The following is a 21,368-nucleotide window of genomic DNA, read 5'->3' as shown; positions in this document are numbered from 1 at the left end:
ATCCCCACGATGGGATGAGCTCCCGTTGCTCGGTCCCTGCTCCTGCCAACCTAGCAGTTCGAAAGCACATCAAAGTGCAAGTAGATAAATAGGTACCGCTCCAGTGGGAAGGTAAACTGCTCTGGTTTGCCAGAAGCGGCTTTGTCATGCTGGCCACATGACCCGGAAGCTGTACGCCGGCTCCCTCGGCCAATAAAGCGAGATGAGCGCCACAACTCCAGAGTCGGTCACGACTAGACCTAATGGTCAGGGGTCCCTTTACCTTCATGATAATAGTAGGAAGATCTGTGGGAAGTACAGGACGACAATCAAGTCTTTGTGCTCAGTCCAATACTTCAGTCATGGCCCAACGCATCCCTCCAGAACCACAGGCAGGAAGAGCTGGCTCAGATAAGAATAAGTCCTGTTATTTAAGATGGAATTAACTTTCAAGTAAGACATGCTTTCATTTGCAGGCATGGGAAGCGTGGGGCTGTGGTCCTTCCCCCCCACCCCATATAAAATATTTGAGGGGGCTGACACCCCCCCAGAATAGTTGGTGGGCATTGCCATTGGGTGTGTGTTTGTCTTGTGATCGATTGCGCGGGGCGGGGCTTACCTGCTTGCCCCCCGCCCCGCACATTTTATTCAAGTTGGCACCCCAGCTCTGTTTCGATGAGGTGGAAAGCGCCTTTAGCTCGGGTCAAGCTCTGAGTTCGACTTCTGCGCTCGCTCGTCCCCGCCTTCCCCTTTCGGGGAATTCGAACGTGCCAATCAGGGGTCAGAGCGGGGGCGGTGCGCCTCCCTCTCCCCCCTTCTGTTTCAGCCACGAAGCCCCGCCCCCGTTGCAGACGTCACTCACGCCTTATAAAAGTGAAAGCCCCCCCCGCCCCCGCAAAGTGCTGAAGTTGGGAAGAAGTTTTTGCTCACTGGCGACTCCCTGAACGGGTCGATTCGTGAGGAAGGCGGAGCTCATCCCGTTTCTCAGCCTTCTCTTTCTCCTTTATCTGTTTGGTCTCTATCCTGCGTGCCGGGAAACATGGTAAGTCTTGGGTCGGGTGCTCCTGTAGCCTCACCTCGGCTTCGGTTCTGGGGATTTTGGTGCCTTGGGAAAGGGAAAACAAGGCTGGTTAAAGCGCAATGCGTGTTTCCTCGTGGGTCTTGGGAAGGCGCGCAGGACTGTGTCCCGGGAGTGTCAGCTGGGCCCGTGGGTGCCATGCAGCGTGCACAGCCCTGGCCCCGAAATTTGTGGGTGCCTGGCCCCTTCGTGGGCAATTTTGTGGGTGCTCGGGCACCCCAGGGCGTTGGCACCGTGTCCTGCGCGTGTTGGCAGCCAGCTGGGCCTCCCGGAACACGTGTGTAGCGGTAAGCCGGTCACGGGTGTGGCTGAAGGGCGCCAGGTTGAGATCTCGTGTGAATGGGGAGGTGTGGCGTCGAGTTGCCCTTCCCTTCCCCTCGGGAAATGGCCCCTGGCTAGTCTTTCCTGGGCATCGGCTGCGCTGGGGCTTTTCTCTGACTCCTGCGATGGGGCCCAGCGCTTAGGAAAACAAAAAAAATCGAGGGAAGATCACTTGCGTGTAGGACGTGGGGATCGTAACGCGCAGACACGTGTCTGCTGGGCTGATGTCTTGAGGAGCCGCATCCTGGCTCTTTCCGCACGCCAGGCGTGGGGTGAGCAAAATAATGCTCTGAGGGTTAGGGATGTGGGCAGGATGCGCAGCTCTGCTGCCAGCTTCCTCATGTATAATAATAATAATAATATAATAATAATAATAGACATCCACTCCCACCCAACGGGCGAACCCGGCTCTGGGGAACTTTTCTGAATCTCGATGTAGCTGACGTGAGGTGCCTTCTCTGCCTGAGTCAGGCGCTGGATACTGATAATCCTGGGGGAGAGGGCTTGGAGTGTATTTGTTGCTCTCTTGCAGCTCTGTAGAGCCTGGTAGGAGATAAGCCAGAAGCAGGATTCATAGGTAGTCAAGGAGCAACAAGACAGGCCCAGGAGGATAATAGTATGCGCGAGAAACAGGGAGGGGTTGCTAGAAACCTCCCTTTATTCATTCTGAGAAATGGGTCTCCATGGATCTGCAAATAAGCTATTTCCAAGATCCTCCAGACTGCGCGGTTATCTTGCTTTTGCGATGCTCAGCGGCAGGACGTGACCCTCTTAAGCTCAGAATGACAGTTTCCTGGCACCATCTCCCTTCTTGACTTTGGACACGGCATGCTAAGACGCTTAACGCAGCAGGCTTCAAAAGATCTACACAAGCAGGGTGCAGAGAATGTGGTGGAAGGGGCCTGTCGAAGAACCGAACTTGTGCTTGCTTATTTTGGCTATTGGTTAAAAGAAGGAAGTGCTGTGAACCAGAGAGCTTCTCCAAATCACAGCTCTCTAAAAACCGCTCTGTTTCCAAATGCCCATTGCAAAAGTGCCAGCCTAAGCTGTTTGGGTAAGACTTAAAAGGCAAGCTCCTTTGGGCTTGGGTAGCATCTTGAAAGCGAAAGTAGCCAAGTTTGGACTTGCCAGCTGCTCTTGCAAAGAGATGCCCTAAACGGCCTCGGCTCAGTATACCTGAAGGAGCGTCTCCACCCCCATCATTCTGCCTGGACACTGAGGTCCAGTGCCGAGGGCCTTCTGGCGGTTCCCTCACTGCGAGAAGCAAAGCTACAGGGAACCAGGCAGAGGGCCTTCTCGGTAGTGGCGCCCACCCTGTGGAACACCCTCCCATCAGATGTCAAAGATGTCAAACTACCTGACATTTAGAAAACATCTGAAGGCAGCCCTGTTCAGGGAAGTTGTTAATGTGTGATAGTTTAATGTATTTTTAATCTTTGTTGGAAGCCGCCCAGAGTGGCTGGGGAAACCCAGCCAGATGGGCGGGGTACAAATAATAAATTATTATTATAAGGGGCTTTCTGCGGCATTGCATAATGCCCAGCTGCTGGTGAAAAGAACGAAACTTCTTTTAACATGTGCTGGAAGATGTGGCACGTACAGCCAGAGTCAAGGAAGGACAATGGAAGGTAGAATTTTTATAATCGAAAAGGGATGTAGTAAAGCACTGAAGATGCAGTTCCAGCGTCAATAAAAAATGTATGAGGCTGCTCAGCAAGTAGTGATTTATTTACTTCATAAAGTTTATATACGTCTGCACCAGGGATGCCAACTTCAATAAAATATTCGGGGTGGGGGCAGGTAAGCCCCACCCTGCCTTGGATCTGTCGTGTGGGTAGTCTTCTCTTCTGTTTTCAGCTGTTGCTGAATACTGCCTCCACCGCAAACAACCAGCTACAGCAAGCCTAATCTAGTCAGGAATTCAAAATAGTTGGTTTCGAAACATCTACCCATTAGCATCTAGATTAGATGGGCACTCCTGAGGAAGCAAGCATTACAGACTAGGAACCACGACTCCCTTGAACTCAGGCTCCCCTATAATATCCAGACCTTGCCTATTTTTTTTATCAAGGGAAGAGCTCTGAGCACGGGGCCTACATTGTGGCTGTTACAGTCGGGCATCTCTCTGTGCAGATTATTAAAAGAATGGAAGCAGAACAGGCTCAAATTGAAGATGCCATAAATGTAACGCAGTTAATCTTAGAATATAGTTGATGGCAGGGATAGCCATTAATGTAATAAATAAATTACAGCATTTGTTTGTGAGTGGGTGACACTGGTTTTTTTGGTCATTTGTTTATTTGTTTATTTTTTATTTCAATACATTTCCAAAGTTTACAAAAAAGTAAATAAAAGATACGTAAGATAGCAGCGCAAAAGGATATAATGTGAAACATTGAAAAAAGATAAACTCAGCTTACGAACAGAAAAAAAGGAAAAAAGGGGGGAAACCCTAAACAAGACAGAAAAATATTTATCAACAACATTATTTAAGGAGTACAAACCATAACTTGAATAATCTATACACAAAATTATAAGAAGAAATTACCTTCATACTAGTTTGAGTCCCTTATTAGTTTTATTGATTTCCCACTCTTTGCTGTTTCAACTCAGCTATTACATTTAAATAGTCTGTAATTAATTGTTTGTCCAGACATGATGGAAAAGTTTCTCTTTCTGTGAAATTAGACTAAACACAACCAAGTGTCGTTTTAGGAGGGTGAGGGTTTTTTTTTACATTTTTATGTATTTTGTGTTCTTCTTTTGTATCTTTCTGTTGTAAACTGCCCTGTGATCTTCAGATGAAGGGCAGTATATGAATTTAATAAAGAAACAGAAATATACAAATATCCAATAAAGTGTATTTTGGAGTCCAGATGGGTTACTGGGTGGCTCAGCTGTTTCCATCAGCTCCAGCCAGCAAGGCCATTCATCACGGATGGGAGTTGCACTCCAGTGATATTGGGATATGTTAGGTATTTATTTATTTATTGAATTTATATACCGCCGTATACACGGAGGTCTCAGGGCAGTTCACAGAACAAAATAAAAAATGTAAAACCACAGAATATATAATCAAAATAAAGATAACAACCCAATAACCCCCTCCCACCCAAAAACCCACATTTTAAAAGGGCAAAGGATGTCAATCAAATCAACCAAAGGCCTGGTTAAAAAGGAACGTTTTACGAAGGTGCCAGGTGAACTTCCCTGGGGAGAGCATTCCACAAATGGGGAGCCACTGCAGAGAAGGTCTGTTCTTGTGTTGCCACACTCTAGATCAGCGGTTCTCAACCTGTGAGTCCCCAGATGTTGTTGGACTACAACTCCCATCATCCCTGAGCTCTGGCCTTGCTAGCTAGGGGTGATGGGAGTTGTAGTTCAACAACATCTGGGGACCCACAGGTTGAGAAGGGCTGCTCTAGATCATGGGTAGGCAAATTAAGGCCCGGGGGCTGGATCCGGCCCAATCGCCTTCTCAATCCGGCCTGTGGACGGTCTGGAAATCAGTGTGTTTTTACATGAGTAGAATGTGCCATTTTATTTAAAATGCATCTCTGGGTTATTTGTGGGGCATAGGAATTTGTTCTTTCCCGCCCTCAAAATATAGTCTGGCCCCCCACAAGGTCTGAGGGACAGTGGACCGGCCCCCTGCTGAAAAAAATTCTGACCCATGCTTTAGATCTCTCGAGGTGGCATACAAAGAAGGCCCTCAGAAGATGATCTCAGGATCCAGGTAGATTCATATGGAAAGAGGCGGGCCTTGAGGTACTGTGGTCCTGAGCCATTTAAGGCTTTATAGGTCGAAACCAGCACTTTGAATTGGGCCCAGAAACTCATTGGTAGCCAGTGCAGTCGGACCAGGATCAGTGTAATATGCTACCACAGGACTAGACTATTCAAGCACGGTAAAGGTAAAGGGCCCCTGACCGTTAAGTCCAGTTGCAGACGACTCTGAGGTTGTGGCACTCATCTTGTTTTACTGGCCGAGGGACCGGTGTTTGTCCGCAGACAGCTTCCGGGTCATGTGGCCAGCATGACTAAGCTGCTTCTGGCGAACCAGAGCAGTGCATGGAAACGCTGTTCACCTTCCCGCCGGAGCGGTACCTATTTATCTACTTGCACTTTGAGGTGCTTTTGAACTGCTAGGTTGGCAGGAGCAGGGTCCGAGCAATGGGAGCTCACCATGGGATTCAATGGGATTCAATGGGATTCAATGGGAGCAGGGATTCAAACTGCTGACCTTCTGATTGGCAAGCCCTAGGCTCTGTAGTTTAGGCCACAGCGCCACCTGCGTCCCTTCAAGCACTGTAGAAATGTCTAAAGAGACTTCCTGGTGCTGCACTTGAGGAAATGAGTCTTGGAAATTGGAGCTCTTAAGGTCTGGTGAGCTAGTCCAAAACAGAGTACAATTTGCTCCTCATCTTCCTCTCCGTGGTCCACGCTGGTTTCCAAAAATCACCAGCTTCCAAATCTCCATTGCCGACTAATGACCTGCAGCCACATCCCTTTGTTAGTGGTTTTTTTGCCCCCGTTACTTTGTGCTATCCATACCACTTTATCTTTGGCTTCTTATCTTATTGTAAAGGTAAAGGGACCGCTGACCATTAGGTCCAGTCGCGGACTCTGGGGTTGCGGTGCTCATCTCGCTTTATTGGCCGAGGGAGCCAGCATACAGCTTCTGGGTCATGTGGCCAGCATGACTAAGCCGCTTCTGGCGAACCAGAGCAGCACATGGAAACGCCGTTTACCTTCCCGCCAAAGCGATACCTATTTATCTACTTGCACTTTGATGTGCTTTGGAACTGCTAGGTTGGCAGGAGCAGGAACCGAGCAACGGGAGCTCACCCCGTTGTGGGGATTCGAACCGCCGACCTTCTGATCGGCAAGTCCCAGGCTCTGTGGTTTAACCCACAGCGCCACCTGCGTCCCTCTTATCTTATTATAGGACTAGTTAAACAACTATCCCCACAGCTGTTTCTGCTGGGGACTCCTCTGTATTAAGGGGTCTGCACTTTTAACCATTGCTGAGACCTATCCAGCCATAGTTTCCAAATGCCTGGGATGTTCAGTGACATAGCAACAACTTAGCCTGGCCTTTTGTTGAGCTGCAAACACTTCGCTACTCTAGGGATGTACATGAATGATCCGAACAAGTAATGAGATTTCAAAGCTGCCCATGGAAAATATGTGGACAATGGACTTCCAACAACTAGCAGCTGAGATATATGAAGGACCAGGGCATTGCCCTGAGAGATTCAGGGCAAATCCCAAGGCATAAATTTGCCTGCAATTGCACATGCCAATTTTTATTCATAAATGGATGCAAGTTTTTGTTTTGGGGCAAATTAAGATCACAGGTTACTGCATGGTGCTGTGAAGCATGCCCAGCAGCCTCAAAGTCCAAACAGTTTAAAATTAAGATTTTAGAAAGGTTGGGGAAGGGGCAGAAGATTGGGGGGGCAGTGCAGAAAGACTGGAACTTAGGCCTACCCCTAACAATACACTTAAAGGGACTATAGGAGTCTTGTAAACATAATTCTACCTGGAGACACTCCAGTGTACTCTTTGACCAGGACAGTCACTTGTTCATTCATCTCTGTGTCTGCGTATTCTTCGAGTAGTGGTGTTTAAGAAGGGGCAAGACTGTTGCAACTGTACAGTCATACCCCGGGATAAATATACTTAAGGGTAAGTATTTTCGGGTTGTGCTCCACAGCGATCCGGAAGTAACGGAGCGCGTTACTTCCGGGTTTCGCCGCTTGCGCATGCGCAGACGGTCAGAATGACGTCACGTGCATGCGCGGAAGTGGCGAAGCACGACCCACAGACGCGCTGTTGCATCTGCATGTTCTATTCAGGATGCGAACGGGGCTCCGGAACGGATCCCCTTCGCATCCCGAGGTACCACTGTATACTGTATACAGTGGTACCTCGGTCTATGAACAGGCCTGTTTAGGAACTATTGGGTAAACGAACTCCGCAAAACCGGAAGTACAGTGGTACCTTTGGTTACGAACTTAATTCATTCTGGAGGTCTGTTCTTAACCTGAAACTGTTCTTAACCTGAGGTACCACTTTAGCTAATGGGGCCTCCTGCTGCCGCCGCCCGATTTCTGTTCTTATCCTGAAGCAAAGTTCTTAACCTGAGGTACTACTTCCGGGTTAGTGGAGTCTGTAACCTGAAGTGTTTGTAACCTGAGGTGTCTGTAACCTGAGGTACCACTGTAAGTGTTCCAGTTAGCGAACTTTGCCATGGAAGCCAAATGGTGGAAGGGCACCGGTGGCAGGACACCTCAGTAGGGAAAGTGCACCTCGGTTTAAGAACGGACTTCCGGAATGGGTTAGGTTCATCAACTGAGGTACCACTGTATTAGGCTTCATGCTTCAGGCACTGCTTGTTCACTTGACTAGTCTTTTCCACAAGGAAATGCCTACTGAATGGAAGCTTAATATATAAATGCAAACATCTTGTTCCTCCTTAAACAGCACCAGCCTAGTTGAGGAATATGGGGCAGGGAGACAGATTATAATGGACAGAGTACCTTCAATAAGTACACTCTCTCCATATGCATTACTGGCTAGAACACTGGCCAGCAAACTTTTTCAGCAGGGGGCCGGTCCACTGTCCCTCAGACCTTGTGGGGGGCTGGACTATATTTTGGGGGAGAAAAGAACGAATTCCTATGCCCCACAAATAACCCAGAGATGCATTTTAAATAAAAGCACACATTCTACTCATGTAAAAACACGCTGATTCCCGGACCATCCGCAGGCCAGATTTAGAAGGTGATTGGGCCGGATCCGGCCCCCGGGCCTTAGTTTGCCTACCCATGGGCTAGAACATTACTTATGAACCTTCTAAGCTTTTAAGGCCAGGAAATAGAGGCACATTGTCTTCAAACAAGGACAGAATGCAAAACATGTTCTGCTTTGCATGAACAATTCACAAATTGCTACCATAGTTGAATTTCCTCTGACCTATCCGTCTTGTTTCTCACACTGGCTACACAATCCTACTTAATGTCTCCTTGAGTGACGTCCACTGCATTCCTCTGGAGTTAAGACTGCCATCTTGTGCATATTTACATGGGATTATTAAGCGAAAAGGATTCCAGGATAAGGGTTAGTATAGCCTTGAAATTCTTGTCTTCAGCAAAAGCACAGAATGCCTCTGATAAGTTATTTCTCTTTTAAACAATCTGTTGCAAAAACTTCACTGCTGGTCGTCTTGAGGTTTGTACCTTTCCCTTGAAAGACCAAATATAGGATTAATTGGGGCATACTTACCCCTAAACACAAAGGGCAGCTGTGTAAACTGCTTTGAGGTTCTATGAACCGATTTGATGTGTTTCTTTTAAAAGTCAAGTGGCAGATACATTTTGCTAAAAAAATTTTTTTAGAAACTGCTGAGCTCATTGAAGTTGTGCTGCCCATTTAAACCTCTAAATAGGATTAATGACTTCAAAATGACCTTCAGAAATGAAATTCACCCTAACCAATTCCTCTGACTATTTATACTACAAGTCTGTATGGTGAAGAACTCCAGATTTGAGGATTAAAGAATACTTGGAATGAGCACTGCTAACATTGCCCATCCAGTAGACTGCTATTCAGGCACCAAGAAAGGGACAACATTTTAATCTGGAATGTTTGTGGAGATGGGAAGTCTTCCATTGAGGTTGAATCCTGACAAGACAGAAGTACTGTTTTTGGGGGACAGGGGGCGGGCTGGTGTGGAGGACTCCTTGGTCCTGAATAGGGTAACTGTGCCCCTGAAGGACCAGGTGCGCAGCCTGGGAGTCATTTTGGACTCACAGCTGTCCATGGAGGCGCAGGTCAATTCTGTATCCAGGGCAGCTGTCTACCAACTCCACTTGGTACGCAGGTTGAGACCCTACCTGCCCACGGACCGTCTCGCCGGAGTGGTGCATGCTCTGGTTACCTCTTGCTTGGACTACTGCAATGCGCTCTATGTGGGGCTACCTTTGAAGGTGAACCGGAAACTACAACTAATCCAGAATGCGGCAGCTAGACTGGTGACTGGGAGCGGCCGCCGAGACCATATAACACTTGAAAGACCTACATTGGCTCCCAGTACATTTCCGAGCACAATTCAAAGTGTTGGTGTTGACCTTTAAAGCCCTAAACGGCCTCGGCCCAGTATACCTGAAGAAGCGTCTCCACCCCCATCAGATGTCAAAGCAATAAACAACTACCTGACATTCAGAAGACATCTTAAGGCAGCCCTGTTCAGGGAAGCTTTTAATGTGTGACATTTTAGTGTATTTTTGGTCCCTGTGGAGCCGCCCAGAGTGGCTGGGGAAACCCAGCCAGATGGGCGGGGTACAAATAGTAAATTATTATTATTATTATTCCTGTTTCAAAGGTGAAAGGCAAGGCATATCAGTTGAAGCTGTAGGAATTCCATTTTGAGTTCTCTTCAGATTGGTAGATGCCGTTAGCTGCAAAAGCTGTCATGTGTCTCTATTACCAATGGTCAAACAGAAGCATGAAGTGAGAACGTCATTCTTCTGAAAATAGGGCTGCCATATTTCCAGGGAGAATTTCCAAAATGTGGTGCTTTGTCCAGGATCTTGTGGGGGGAAAACTCAACAACTTTGGGGGTTAAAAAAAAAAAAAAAGCTCTGTTTTGAAATATGGCAACCCTGCTGAAAAGAACTCCAAATATCAACATCTCACTTATTAAAAGAGGAGTGTATTTTTCACATATCCTGTTTCTAAGTCAATGAATTGTGGCTGCCTTTGCTTTCGTGCTGTCGAGTCTTCAGAATATTCTACAAGTCATCAGTAAGCACACAGTTTCTAATAACATGCATTTCAATTCTGAAGGGGCAAGAAGACTTCCTAAATGATAGGGGTTTATGAATGGACTGTTCTGTTGCATGAAAATTACACAACAGCCTGCTATTAACCAGGGCTGCCATACGTCTGGTTTTCCCAGGACATTATCAGGACTTCTTTTATTGAAATAAAGTTTATTTGATTTTACAAATATAGAATTATAACAATATAAAATACATATCCATATTTAGAATTTTCCATCTTCCCCTCCATGGGTCCTATTGCCCCTGTTCAACTGCATATTATTTCATAATCCATATTTTATATCTCTCCATTTTGTCCGTAATATCTGCCACATTACAAGTAGCAAAAGACATGACACTTGCAATGTATTTTACACTTGTAACATTATTGGGATTTCAAAGATGGAATTGATGTTGGGGGCGGGGGAATTGATGTCGGTCGGCGCTTTGTCCTGGATCTCAAGCAAGATTGTGGGTGTTTTTGTAAAAAAAAACCCCAAAACTCAACAACCTTTGGGATGTCCTGGTTTTTACTTTTTAGAAAGATGGCAGCCCTACCATTAACTAAGCAGCTATCTAGCAAAGATTTGCTCAGAAACAGTGGCTAGTGCCTTTGTGAGAACTGCTCTTTCATCTCTGCAGTTCTGGAGGCAAGTCAAACGCCTCCACTTCTGAAGTAGAAGATAAACGAGGCTGCTGCAATTAGCGGCCCAAAGTCACCCTGTGAATTAGTGGATAAGTAGTTACAGGTTGACTTGCACATGAGTTTAAGCTGATGAAGCGTACCTTGCCCACGGAGGGGAGGGGGGAATGGTTAATGTTTTCTAAGAACAGGTCACGCTTAATTTCACAAACTTGAATTTGCATGGGAACAGGTGGTAATTGATTGACACGTGGGGAAATTGTCAAGTGGTGACCGGTCCTTCAACCGAAACCTCCCTGAGAGCTGTATTTCTGCTGGAGCTACTACTATAGCTGCTTCTTTTCACAGCGCGAGTGCATCTCTGTCCACGTTGGCCAAGCCGGAGTCCAGATTGGCAATGCCTGCTGGGAGCTCTACTGTCTTGAGCATGGCATCCAGCCTGATGGGCAGATGCCCAGCGACAAGACCATTGGGGGAGGAGACGACTCCTTCAACACTTTCTTCAGTGAGACGGGAGCTGGCAAGCACGTGCCCAGGGCCGTTTTCATAGACTTGGAGCCAACTGTGATTGGTGAGCATACAAACAAGACAGGCTACAGGTGGGGCTGTAGCTTACATACCCTCCAACATTTCTCCAGTGAAAATAAAGGTAAAAAGGTAAAGGGACCCCTGACCATTAGGTCCGGTCGCAACTGACTCTGGAGTTGCAGTGCTCATCTCGCTTTATTGGCCGAGGGAGCCAGTGTTTGTCCGCAGACAGCTTCCGGGTCATGTGGCCAGCATGACTAAGCCGCTTCTGGTGAACCAGAGCAGCACACGGAAATACCATTTACCTTCCCGCCAGAGCGGTACCTATTTATCTACTTGCAGTTTGACACTTCGAACTGCTAGGTTGGCAGGAGCAGGGACCAAGCAATGGGAGCTCACCCCATCACGAGGATTCGAAAATAGGGATGTCTAATAATAAATAATAATAATAATAATAATAATAATAATAATAATAATAATATATAATATTACTTATACCCCGCCCATCTAGTCGGGCCTCCCCAGCCACTCTGGGCGGTTTCCAACAGGATATTGAAAACATAATGAAAGATCAAACATTAAAAACTTCCCTAAACAGGGCTGCCTTCAGATGTCTTCTAAAAGTCAGATAGTTGTTTATTTCCTTGGCATCTGATGGGAGGGCATTCCACAGGGCGGGTGCCACTACCGAGAAGGCCCTCTGCCTGGTTCACTGTAACCTCACATCTCGCAGGCAGGGAACTGCCAGAAGGCCCTCGGAGCTGGACCTCAGTGTCTGGGCTGAACGATGGGGGTGGAGACATTTAAATTACCATGTATTTAAAGCCCATTCTCTTCCCCACCCACAAGAATCATAGCAGCTGTAGTTTCCCCCTCACAGAGCCAACATCCCCAGCACCCTTGACAAACTACAGTTCCCAGGATTCCTTGGGAGAAGTCATGTGCTTTACCTATATGGTGGGCATGCCGCCCAAATCTCCTCAGAAGCCTTAGGCATGTATTTGTCCTGGTGTACAACAAATATGATTCCCCAAGGGCAGATGGTCTTAAATACCATTTCACTCGGGATCACTTCTCTCCACAGATGAGGTGCGCACTGGCACCTACCGCCAGCTCTTCCACCCCGAGCAGCTCATCACTGGCAAGGAGGATGCTGCCAACAATTATGCCAGGGGCCACTACACCATCGGCAAGGAGATCATTGACCTGGTCCTCGACAGGATACGCAAACTGGTGAGTTGACGTCTGCTGCCCGTGGGACTGGGGGAAGGAAGTATTCAGGGGCTTCTAAACACAACAGGAAAGACGTTTCACAAAAGCACCCTTTATAAATGGAGAAAAGACATTTCTTTAATATGTTCCTTCTTGTTTCCTCTGTTCCGGATGTGAGCATGGTTGTAGCAAGAAAAAGCACTGCCCGTGTCAAGAGGGAATGGCCAGCTTTTTGGGAATAGACAAAACCCTTTAAAAAAAGAACAAATGGGGACCCTCCAAAACTAATTATTATTATTATTATTATTATTATTTATTTGTATCTCACCCTCCCCAGCTGAAGCCGAGCTCAGAGCAGTTAATGTCATAAAAACAACACAATAAATGAGGACTGAGTGTGCTTAGAGTCCATAGAAATCTAGATGCTAGAATGAGGAGAAAATGCAAAATCAGAGGGGAGAGGGGAATGGAATAGCAAAGGGGGGATCCTGAAACACCCTCCCCCACTCCTCCCACTGCAATGTTTTGTTGCAGGTTTCACTTTATGTTCAAGCTGAATTAAACTTTTGAGCTGGGGTCTTTTAAAACCTCTCTCTTTCCAACAGGCCGACCAATGCACAGGTCTCCAGGGCTTCCTGGTCTTCCACAGTTTTGGTGGGGGCACCGGTTCTGGGTTCACCTCCTTGCTGATGGAGCGCCTGTCCGTTGACTACGGCAAGAAGTCCAAGCTGGAGTTCTCCATCTACCCAGCTCCCCAAGTCTCCACAGCTGTCGTCGAGCCCTACAACTCCATCCTGACCACCCACACCACCCTGGAGCACTCCGACTGCGCCTTCATGGTAGACAACGAGGCCATCTATGACATTTGCCGCAGGAACCTGGACATTGAGCGCCCCACTTACACCAACCTCAACCGCCTTATCAGCCAGATTGTGTCCTCCATCACGGCCTCCCTGCGATTTGATGGTGCCCTGAATGTAGATCTGACAGAATTCCAGACCAACCTGGTGCCCTATCCCCGAATCCACTTCCCCCTGGCCACCTACGCCCCAGTCATCTCAGCTGAGAAAGCTTACCATGAACAGCTGACAGTAGCCGAGATCACCAACGCTTGCTTTGAGCCGGCCAACCAGATGGTGAAATGTGACCCTCGTCACGGTAAATACATGGCCTGCTGCCTATTGTACCGTGGGGACGTTGTTCCCAAAGACGTCAACGCTGCTATTGCCACCATCAAGACCAAACGTAGCATCCAGTTTGTAGACTGGTGCCCCACCGGTTTCAAGGTTGGTATCAACTACCAGCCCCCCACGGTGGTCCCCGGGGGCGACCTGGCCAAAGTGCAGCGTGCCGTCTGCATGCTGAGCAACACCACAGCCATTGCTGAGGCCTGGGCTCGCCTGGACCACAAGTTTGACCTGATGTATGCCAAGCGTGCCTTTGTCCACTGGTACGTTGGGGAAGGGATGGAGGAAGGCGAGTTCTCGGAGGCCCGGGAGGACATGGCTGCCCTAGAGAAGGATTACGAGGAGGTTGGGGCAGACAGTGCCGATGGGGATGATGAGGGCGAAGAATACTGATTTCTGTTTGTATCCGTTTGTTTTCTACTTCTTTCTCCTGTCTCCTTCTGGATGCCTTCTGCTGCCCATTGTGTTAAACTCATTAAAAAGAAACATTTGGTTGAAAGCAGTCTTGTTTCTTTCTTTATAGAACAAACCGTGCCCTGTCCTTCTGAGTTGTAGGCCTGGGTCCAAGATTCAGCATTGGAGACCATGTTTCTGTGCCCTGTCCTTTAGAGTTGCATAAAGGGTTTGTAGGACTCGGTCCTGCTATAGATGATGTCAGCTGAGAACATGCTTTTTGAATGAGTGGAGCTGGACTGGCCAGGCTCTTAGGGTTGGCAAAGCTTGAATGTCTTTGCACCAGGACAACACAGGCATTTGCTGTGCACTGAAGCATGCAAGGGCACTGACCTATATATTTGCAGCACTTTAGCAATTCTGTTGTAAAATCTTTTCACCTGCTGGGGCGCATGACTCCACTTTCCTGCTTACGCATTTGATACTGAGAAACTTGGCCATTGCATCAACAAGATTCCTCTGGCCTGCTCCAAAGTAACATCTTTAAAATGGTATCAAAGAAATTACAGTGGTACCTCAGGTTACAGACGCCTCAGGTTACAGACTCTGCTAACCCAGAAATATTACCTCAGATTAAAAACTTTGCTTCTGGATGAGAACAGAAATTGGGCGGTGACAGCGCAGCGGCAGCGGGAGGTCCCATTAGCTAAAGTGGTGCTTCAGGTTAAGAACATTTTCAGGTTAAGAATGGGCCTCCGGAACAAATTACGTACTTAACTCGAGGTACCACTGTATAAAGGTAAAGGGACCCCTGACCATTAGGTCCAGTCATGAACGACTCTGGGGTTGCGGTGCTCATCTTGCTTTATTGGCCGAAGGAGCCGGCGTACAGCTTCTTGGTCATGTGTCCAGCATGACTAAGCTGCTTCTGGCGAACCAGAGCAGCACACGGAAACGCCGTTTACCTTCCCGCCAGAGCGGTACCTATTTATCTACTTGCACTTTGACGTGCTTTCGAACTGCTAGGTTGGCAGAAGCAGGGACCGAGCAATGGGAGCTCACCCCGTCGTGGGGATTCGAACTGCCGACCTTCTGATTGGCAAGTCCTAGGCTCTGTGGTTTAACCCACAGCGCCACCTGCGTCCCACTGTATATTGACTAGCAAAGAGAAATAGGAGTTTGCTGATGGACCTTTGACCTTAGTCCACGTTCTCCTTAACTTATGACTGGTTACTAAGATTGACCACCCCCAATGCAACAAGCCCCATAGATATTCTTGACCGTTCTTTACATTATGTGACTTTATGGATTTGTAAGCATTGCCTTTGTAACGAAATGCACCAGAAGGTCTGCAAACAGATTGCTTGGCCTTCACTGCAATCTTTATTAAATTGGAGGGAGGCGCTACAACTTTCTGTGAAAGGGCAAATTTGAATCTCATTATATCTAGTTACACCGGTTTTGCAGCATTTGGGTGGTGGTAAGGTTTGTGATATTTTGATCACCTTTTTGATGGTTCTAACATTTCACCACTGGAGCACACTGGAGCAAATATGATCGTCTGTAAAATTTTATTTTCAGTTTATGAAGCTATTCTATATCCTCCAACCATGCTGACAAAGAATTCTACGAAACAGTAGTCAATATCCAGAATCACTGTTCAGTGTTGGACTTCATAATTGCTGAATACACAAAACTTCACAGCTTGTCTTTCATCGTACAAAGTTTGGCACCTCGCTTCATTTAAAGATTTTTCAGAGACTTTGAGACTAAAGATTTCATTTTGTACTTGTTACGGTTTGAAGCAATTCTGTAAAGATTGTCTATTACATATGTATATGGTCATCGTGTTGCCTAGACATTGCTGATGTTCTCTTTGCCACACAGGGGTTTGTTTGGTTACTCCCCTGAGAGCCTGGCACCTGGGTGCCCTGCACCCCTAGCACCTATGGGTAAGACGGCCCTGGCTGTTTCATAAGGAGGTGCATGGGCAACATGCCATCTCCCCTCCCACTAGAGTAGCACATGGGTTTTATTTTGCGTGCCTGTTTTGTTCAGTGGAGGTAATAAAGCTATACGCAAGCTCTTTCTGTTGGCAAAGTAAGCCCTGCCAGGGCTACAAGATACAGAACTTAATCTTGGTGAGTAGGTGGGAGATAAATCTCAGTCGCTAGCATTTAACTCCCGGCCTATGCCCTGTTGCTATAAAGACACCAGCCACCCTAGAAAAGTGAATCAAATAAAAATGGCTAAAAGGTGACTCTAGAAAAAGTGGGGAAATGGAGCAAAGAAGATGTGCTGAGATCAGTTCTGAAGGCTGTCTCAGAAGCTGATGACTAACTACATACAGAAGTTGCATATTAGAATGAGAAAGTACAAGTCCTTATTACATGCCGTGATTGAGCTGGAATTAAAACCTGCATTTCCAAAATGTGCTTTTGGAGCTGTATATTGCTGCTCTTTGAAACCCCTTCATTTTTGAGTACTTTTCAGTTAAGTGGTACCTCGGTTCTCAAATTTAATCCGTCCCAGAAGTCCGTTCCAAAACCAAAGCATTCCAAAACCAAGGCGCGCTTTCCCATAGAAAGTAATGCAAAACGGATTAATCCATTCCAGACTTTTAAAAACAACCCCTAAAACAGCCATTTAACATGAATTTTACTATCTAACAAGACCATTGTTCCATAAAATGAAAGCAATAAACAATGTACTGCAGTCACACAATCAATCAATCAATCAATCAATCAGTAGCTGGGTTCCACACAGTCACAAAAACAAAACAAAGAGAGCCGCAAAAACAAAAACGCAAAATAAATAGCAAAAACAGACAAACCTCAGCGTAACACTCAAAACAGAAGTGTGGCACTCAAACTGGAAGTGTAACTCTCAAAATGGAGCATGTTCTACTTCCGAAAAAAGTTCGCAAACCGGAACCTTACTTCTGGGTTTGCAGTGTTTGGGTTCCAAGTTGTTTGAGTACCAAGGTGTTTGAGAACCAAGGTACCACTGTAGATTGTGTCAGCAGTCTTTCCTGTATTGCTACAAAAGTACCCTAACATCAATGAGTTTGTAGGTTAGGAATGAGGCCTGCAGGACTCCTCTGAGTGTCAAAACAGTTCTGCTTTATTTTTGTCCCTTGCCAGTAAGCTTCCAATCTCTCCTTTGCAGCGCTTGTTCTAGCCCCAACAAGCAGTGGAATAAATGGATGGGTGCAGGTTGCTAAGTCTGCAACTCGGAATTCAGCCGCCTCTGCATGAGAAAGCAAGCTCCTGCCAAGTGGTTTCTTCCAGACAGCAGGATACTCCAGCAAGGGCGAATCGGAATGGATTACATTAATGACTGCTGCCTCCTTCAGCGTCTGCTGCAGCTGTATCTGCATAAATACAAAAGCATCATTGGACAGACTCCAGTTAGCCATATGTGGGGTTGGCTATGTCTGGTTAGATGATATTTTTAACAGCTGCCTCTTTGCTTGCTCCTTCTTACATCCATCTTCCTTTCCTTCACATAGACTGCAGACCCTCCAAGGCTCCCTATTTTCCATCGACAGTCCTGGATTTACAGAAGCCGTCCTGGTTTCTAATTTGATCCTGGAATGTTCCGCTTTTCCTTAAGTCGTCCCTATTTTCATTAGAGAAATGTTGGAGTGTATGGAGTTATGTGACCCCCAAGCCAAGGAGATCAGTAACTATACAACCCTTATGAGAAGGCAGCCCTGTATAGCGAAGTTTTTTTTATTGTTTAAAGTTTATATATATATATGTTAGAAGTCGCCCAGAGTGGCTGGGGCAACCCAGTCAAATGTGTGGGGTATTATTATTATTATTATTATTATTATTATTAAATAGGACGTCCTGATTTTCATCAGAGAAATATTGGAGGCTGTAAAATTGGGTAGATATGTATTCCAGGCATGATAAAGAAGTAAAATTTCTACCCTAAATGACTCTGCCCTAGGATGCAATTAGTGGAATGCAAGCGTTGTTCAACTCAATGTATACATGAGGGGATAATTGCCCAGGAAGTATAAAAGTCACATTTGACTAGACAAAAATGAGGGGTTTAGTAAAAAGGAAGATGAATGGGAAAATCAAGAGCATTAGATTTCCCCATAAGCTGTTTGGAAAACCAAAACAATAGCAGACCCTCCACGTGTCCTATTTTCCAGGGATAGTCGTGAATTTACAGAAGTAGTTTCTGATTTGATCCTGGAATGTCTCACTTTTTCTTAAAGGTAAAGGACCCCTGACTGTTAAGTCCAGTTGCGGATGACTCTGGGGTTGCGGTGCTCATCTCGCTTCACTGGCCGAGGGAGCCGGCGTACAGCTTCCGGGTCATGTGGCCAGCATGACTAAGCCACTTCTGGTGAACCAGAGCAGCGCACGGAAACACCGTTTACCTTCCTGCTGGAGCGTTACCTATTTATCTACTTGCACTTTGACGTGCTTTCGAACTGCTAGGTTGGCAGGAGCAGGGACCGAACAACGGGAGCTCACCCCATCGTGGGGATTTGAACCGCTGACCTCCTGATTGGCAAGCCCTAGGCTCTGTGGTTTTAGGACATCCCTATTTGCATCAGATAAAGATTAGAGGGTATGGAGTTATGCGACCCCTGAGCCAAGGAGATAAATAACTATACAACCTTTAGAAAACATCTGAAAGCAGCCCTGTATAGGGAAGTTTTTTAATGTTTAATGTTTAATTATGCTTTATATATGTTAAATATATATAATATATATTTAACTTTTTATATATATATATATAACACATATATATATTTAACATATGTTGGGGGCAACACAGTCAGATGGGAGGGATGCAAGTAATAAAATTATTATTATGGAGGAATAGGACATTCCTATTTTAATCAGAGAAATGTTGGAAGGGATGCAATACAGGTTTTTCCTGAAGAATTTGAAGATTATGCTTAAAACATTGATGCTGCTAGTCTCCTCCTCTTTCTGGTGGATATATTTATTCCTCCCATGTTCCTGATGTAGCACTTCACACGCTGTTTCTTCCCTGGCTGGGGTGGGGCTCAGGTGCCAAAAAGTCTTGGACCAGCCCTGGGCTGAACGAATAACTTGCCTCTGTCTTCACTGGGAGATGTAGGGCAGATCCTTAGCCTAACTTTCTCATGGAGGGAATTTGAGGAATGAAGGCATGGACGAAAGGTGGAGGCCAACGACTGATCACATTTGTACATTTACGTACATTGGTAGGATTGACATAAAACTTGTAGTAAAAATTTGAACTATGGATTGACAAAGGATTTATGATAATGGAGTTATAAAAGAGGTGCAGAGGGGAAAATCATTATATTAAAGTCCACATTGGGGGGGAGGAAATCAAAAGGAATTATATGTCTATGTATTTAATTTGTTTGATAATGTAAAATAGAAAATTCAAAAATAAAATTTATTGTTTTTAAAATGTTTTTAAAATTTAAAAGCTATTTTTTAAGGAAAATTGGCAAAAATAACACTGCTGACATCAGTTGCCATAGGTCCAGATTTTCCTTGACATTTAGCCGATTTCCACCGAGACACTCCTTTCAACTAAAGTATTCCAAGTTTGTCCAATAAATGCAAATGAACTATTCATCTGTAGCTGGGCAAAAGATACCATTTTAAACAATGTGTGTCAGATGGGATGTGTACACTATGGCAGAGATCAGATCCAATTTTTTCAGGGTTTGAGTGTGGAAGCGCTAAGCAAACTACAAATGCCTAATGCAGGCTTCCTCCACCTCGGCCCTCCAGATGTTTTTGGCCTACAACTCCCATGATCCTTAGCTGGCAGGACCAGTGGTCAGGGATGATGGGAATTGTAGTCTCAAAACATCTGGAGGGCCGAGGTTGAGGAAACCTGAGTTAGATGGAGAAGGCGAGGATGAAGAGTTATTGGAAGAAACTGGACAATAAGTGGTGAGAGCAGAACACTGACACAAGGCTGGATCAGGAGAAACTTGAGGAAAACAAGGGGAGGGCATAACCACCAGTGCAAAAGCAGTGTGTCACTGGAGAAGGGGGGAAGTTAAGGAAGGAAGGGTGGGAGATTTTGGGGGTGGGGATGTAGAGGTTGGTCAGGAAATGAATGAATTCCTGTAAACTTAATTTACTCTTTTTTTTTTTAGTAAATCAATTTGAAAACGTATGGCCACAAATAGGAGGTTTAACGATCCAACAAACTCAATCACAGGGGCAAGTAAATATGGAGTAGGAATAAATTTCTTTGCCACATCCGAATCAAGAGAGGTCATGCGAGGTCTGGACCAGTGCCTAGACTCAGAGGTGGGCTGCGTGATGGCCAGCAACAGGGTCTGAATCCTGCCAAGGTGGAAGCACTGTGGGTGGGCAGTTAGCCATTTTGGATCATTTGGTCCACAGCCTGTTTTGAGCAACATGCTACTCCCTCTGAAGGAACAGGTTCACTTGTCCCTTTTTCTATCCTAAATTGTTTATTAAATTTTCTGTTTTACATTTTAGAATACAGTGGCACCTCAGGTTACAAACACTTCGGGTTACAAACTCTGCTAACCCGGAAGTAGTACCTCGGGTTAAGAACTTTACCTCAGGATGAGAACAGAAATCGCGCAGCGGCAGCAGGAGGCCCCATTAGCTAAAGTGGTACCTCAGGTTAAGAACAGTTTCAGGTTAAGAACAGACCTCCGGAACGAATTAAGTTCATAACCAGAAGTACCACTGTATTCATTTAAACAACAGTGACTTCCCTTCTTCTCTTTCCGTGGTTCATTTTGCGTAACATAAATCCCTGCATATTTTATATAAACTAAACCATTCAGTATTCCATTATTGCATCCATCAAAACTTATTTACACTGTTGAATTTATCTTATTGCTGCCAGCATTTTCATATGTACACAATTTCCCCCCATATATTCAATAAATATTTTCCAATTTTCTTTAAACATATGTTCTTCTGGTTCTCTTATTCTATATGTTGGAATAGGTGCAGCTTGCAGACCTATCAGCTTAAGTCTCCATTCTTCTTTAGTTGGGACCTTGCTCGTTTTTTCATTTTTAGGGATAACAAACCACGGGCCGCAGTAGTGGCATACATAAATAACCTTTTTTGACAACTGGGAATTTCCATCTGAATTATCCCCAACGAAAAGCACTCTGGTGTTGTTTGGGGTTTTTTGGAAAGGTACTTTTAAACTTTTTTTTTCAGTTAACT

The 21,368-nt window shown here is 45.8% G+C and overlaps 2 protein-coding genes across 2 annotated transcripts in view; one reads left to right on the top strand and one right to left on the bottom strand.

The window, feature by feature from the left end:
• Window positions 1–21,368, bottom strand: part of LOC308470986 (tubulin alpha-1A chain) — an 85,091-nt gene that overhangs the window by 51,001 nt on the left and 12,722 nt on the right. The window lies entirely within an intron of this gene.
• On the top strand, window positions 866–14,275 carry LOC308470991 (tubulin alpha-1C chain). Its single transcript, XM_080994816.1, has 4 exons — window positions 866–1,021; window positions 11,198–11,420; window positions 12,462–12,610; window positions 13,195–14,275. Exons 1-4 carry the CDS (start codon window positions 1,019–1,021, stop codon window positions 14,167–14,169), a joined length of 1,350 nt encoding a protein of 449 aa, XP_080850942.1. The 5' UTR covers window positions 866–1,018; the 3' UTR covers window positions 14,170–14,275.

Source organism: Podarcis pityusensis (assembly GCF_964106645.2).
Source record: "Podarcis pityusensis genome assembly, chromosome: 2".
In the NCBI taxonomy this organism is placed as follows: Eukaryota; Metazoa; Chordata; class Lepidosauria; order Squamata; family Lacertidae; genus Podarcis; species Podarcis pityusensis.
The sequence above is the reverse complement of the archived record's forward strand: the minus strand, read 5'-3'. Positions and strand labels throughout refer to the sequence as shown.

Excerpts from the sequence above, each read along its gene's own strand:
- LOC308470991 (XM_080994816.1), top strand. Across the intron at positions 11,421-12,461 it reads CTTGGAGCCAACTGTGATTG|ATGAGGTGCGCACTGGCACC; the intron begins GTGAGCATACAA and ends TTCTCTCCACAG. Across the intron at positions 12,611-13,194 it reads TCGACAGGATACGCAAACTG|GCCGACCAATGCACAGGTCT; the intron begins GTGAGTTGACGT and ends TCTTTCCAACAG.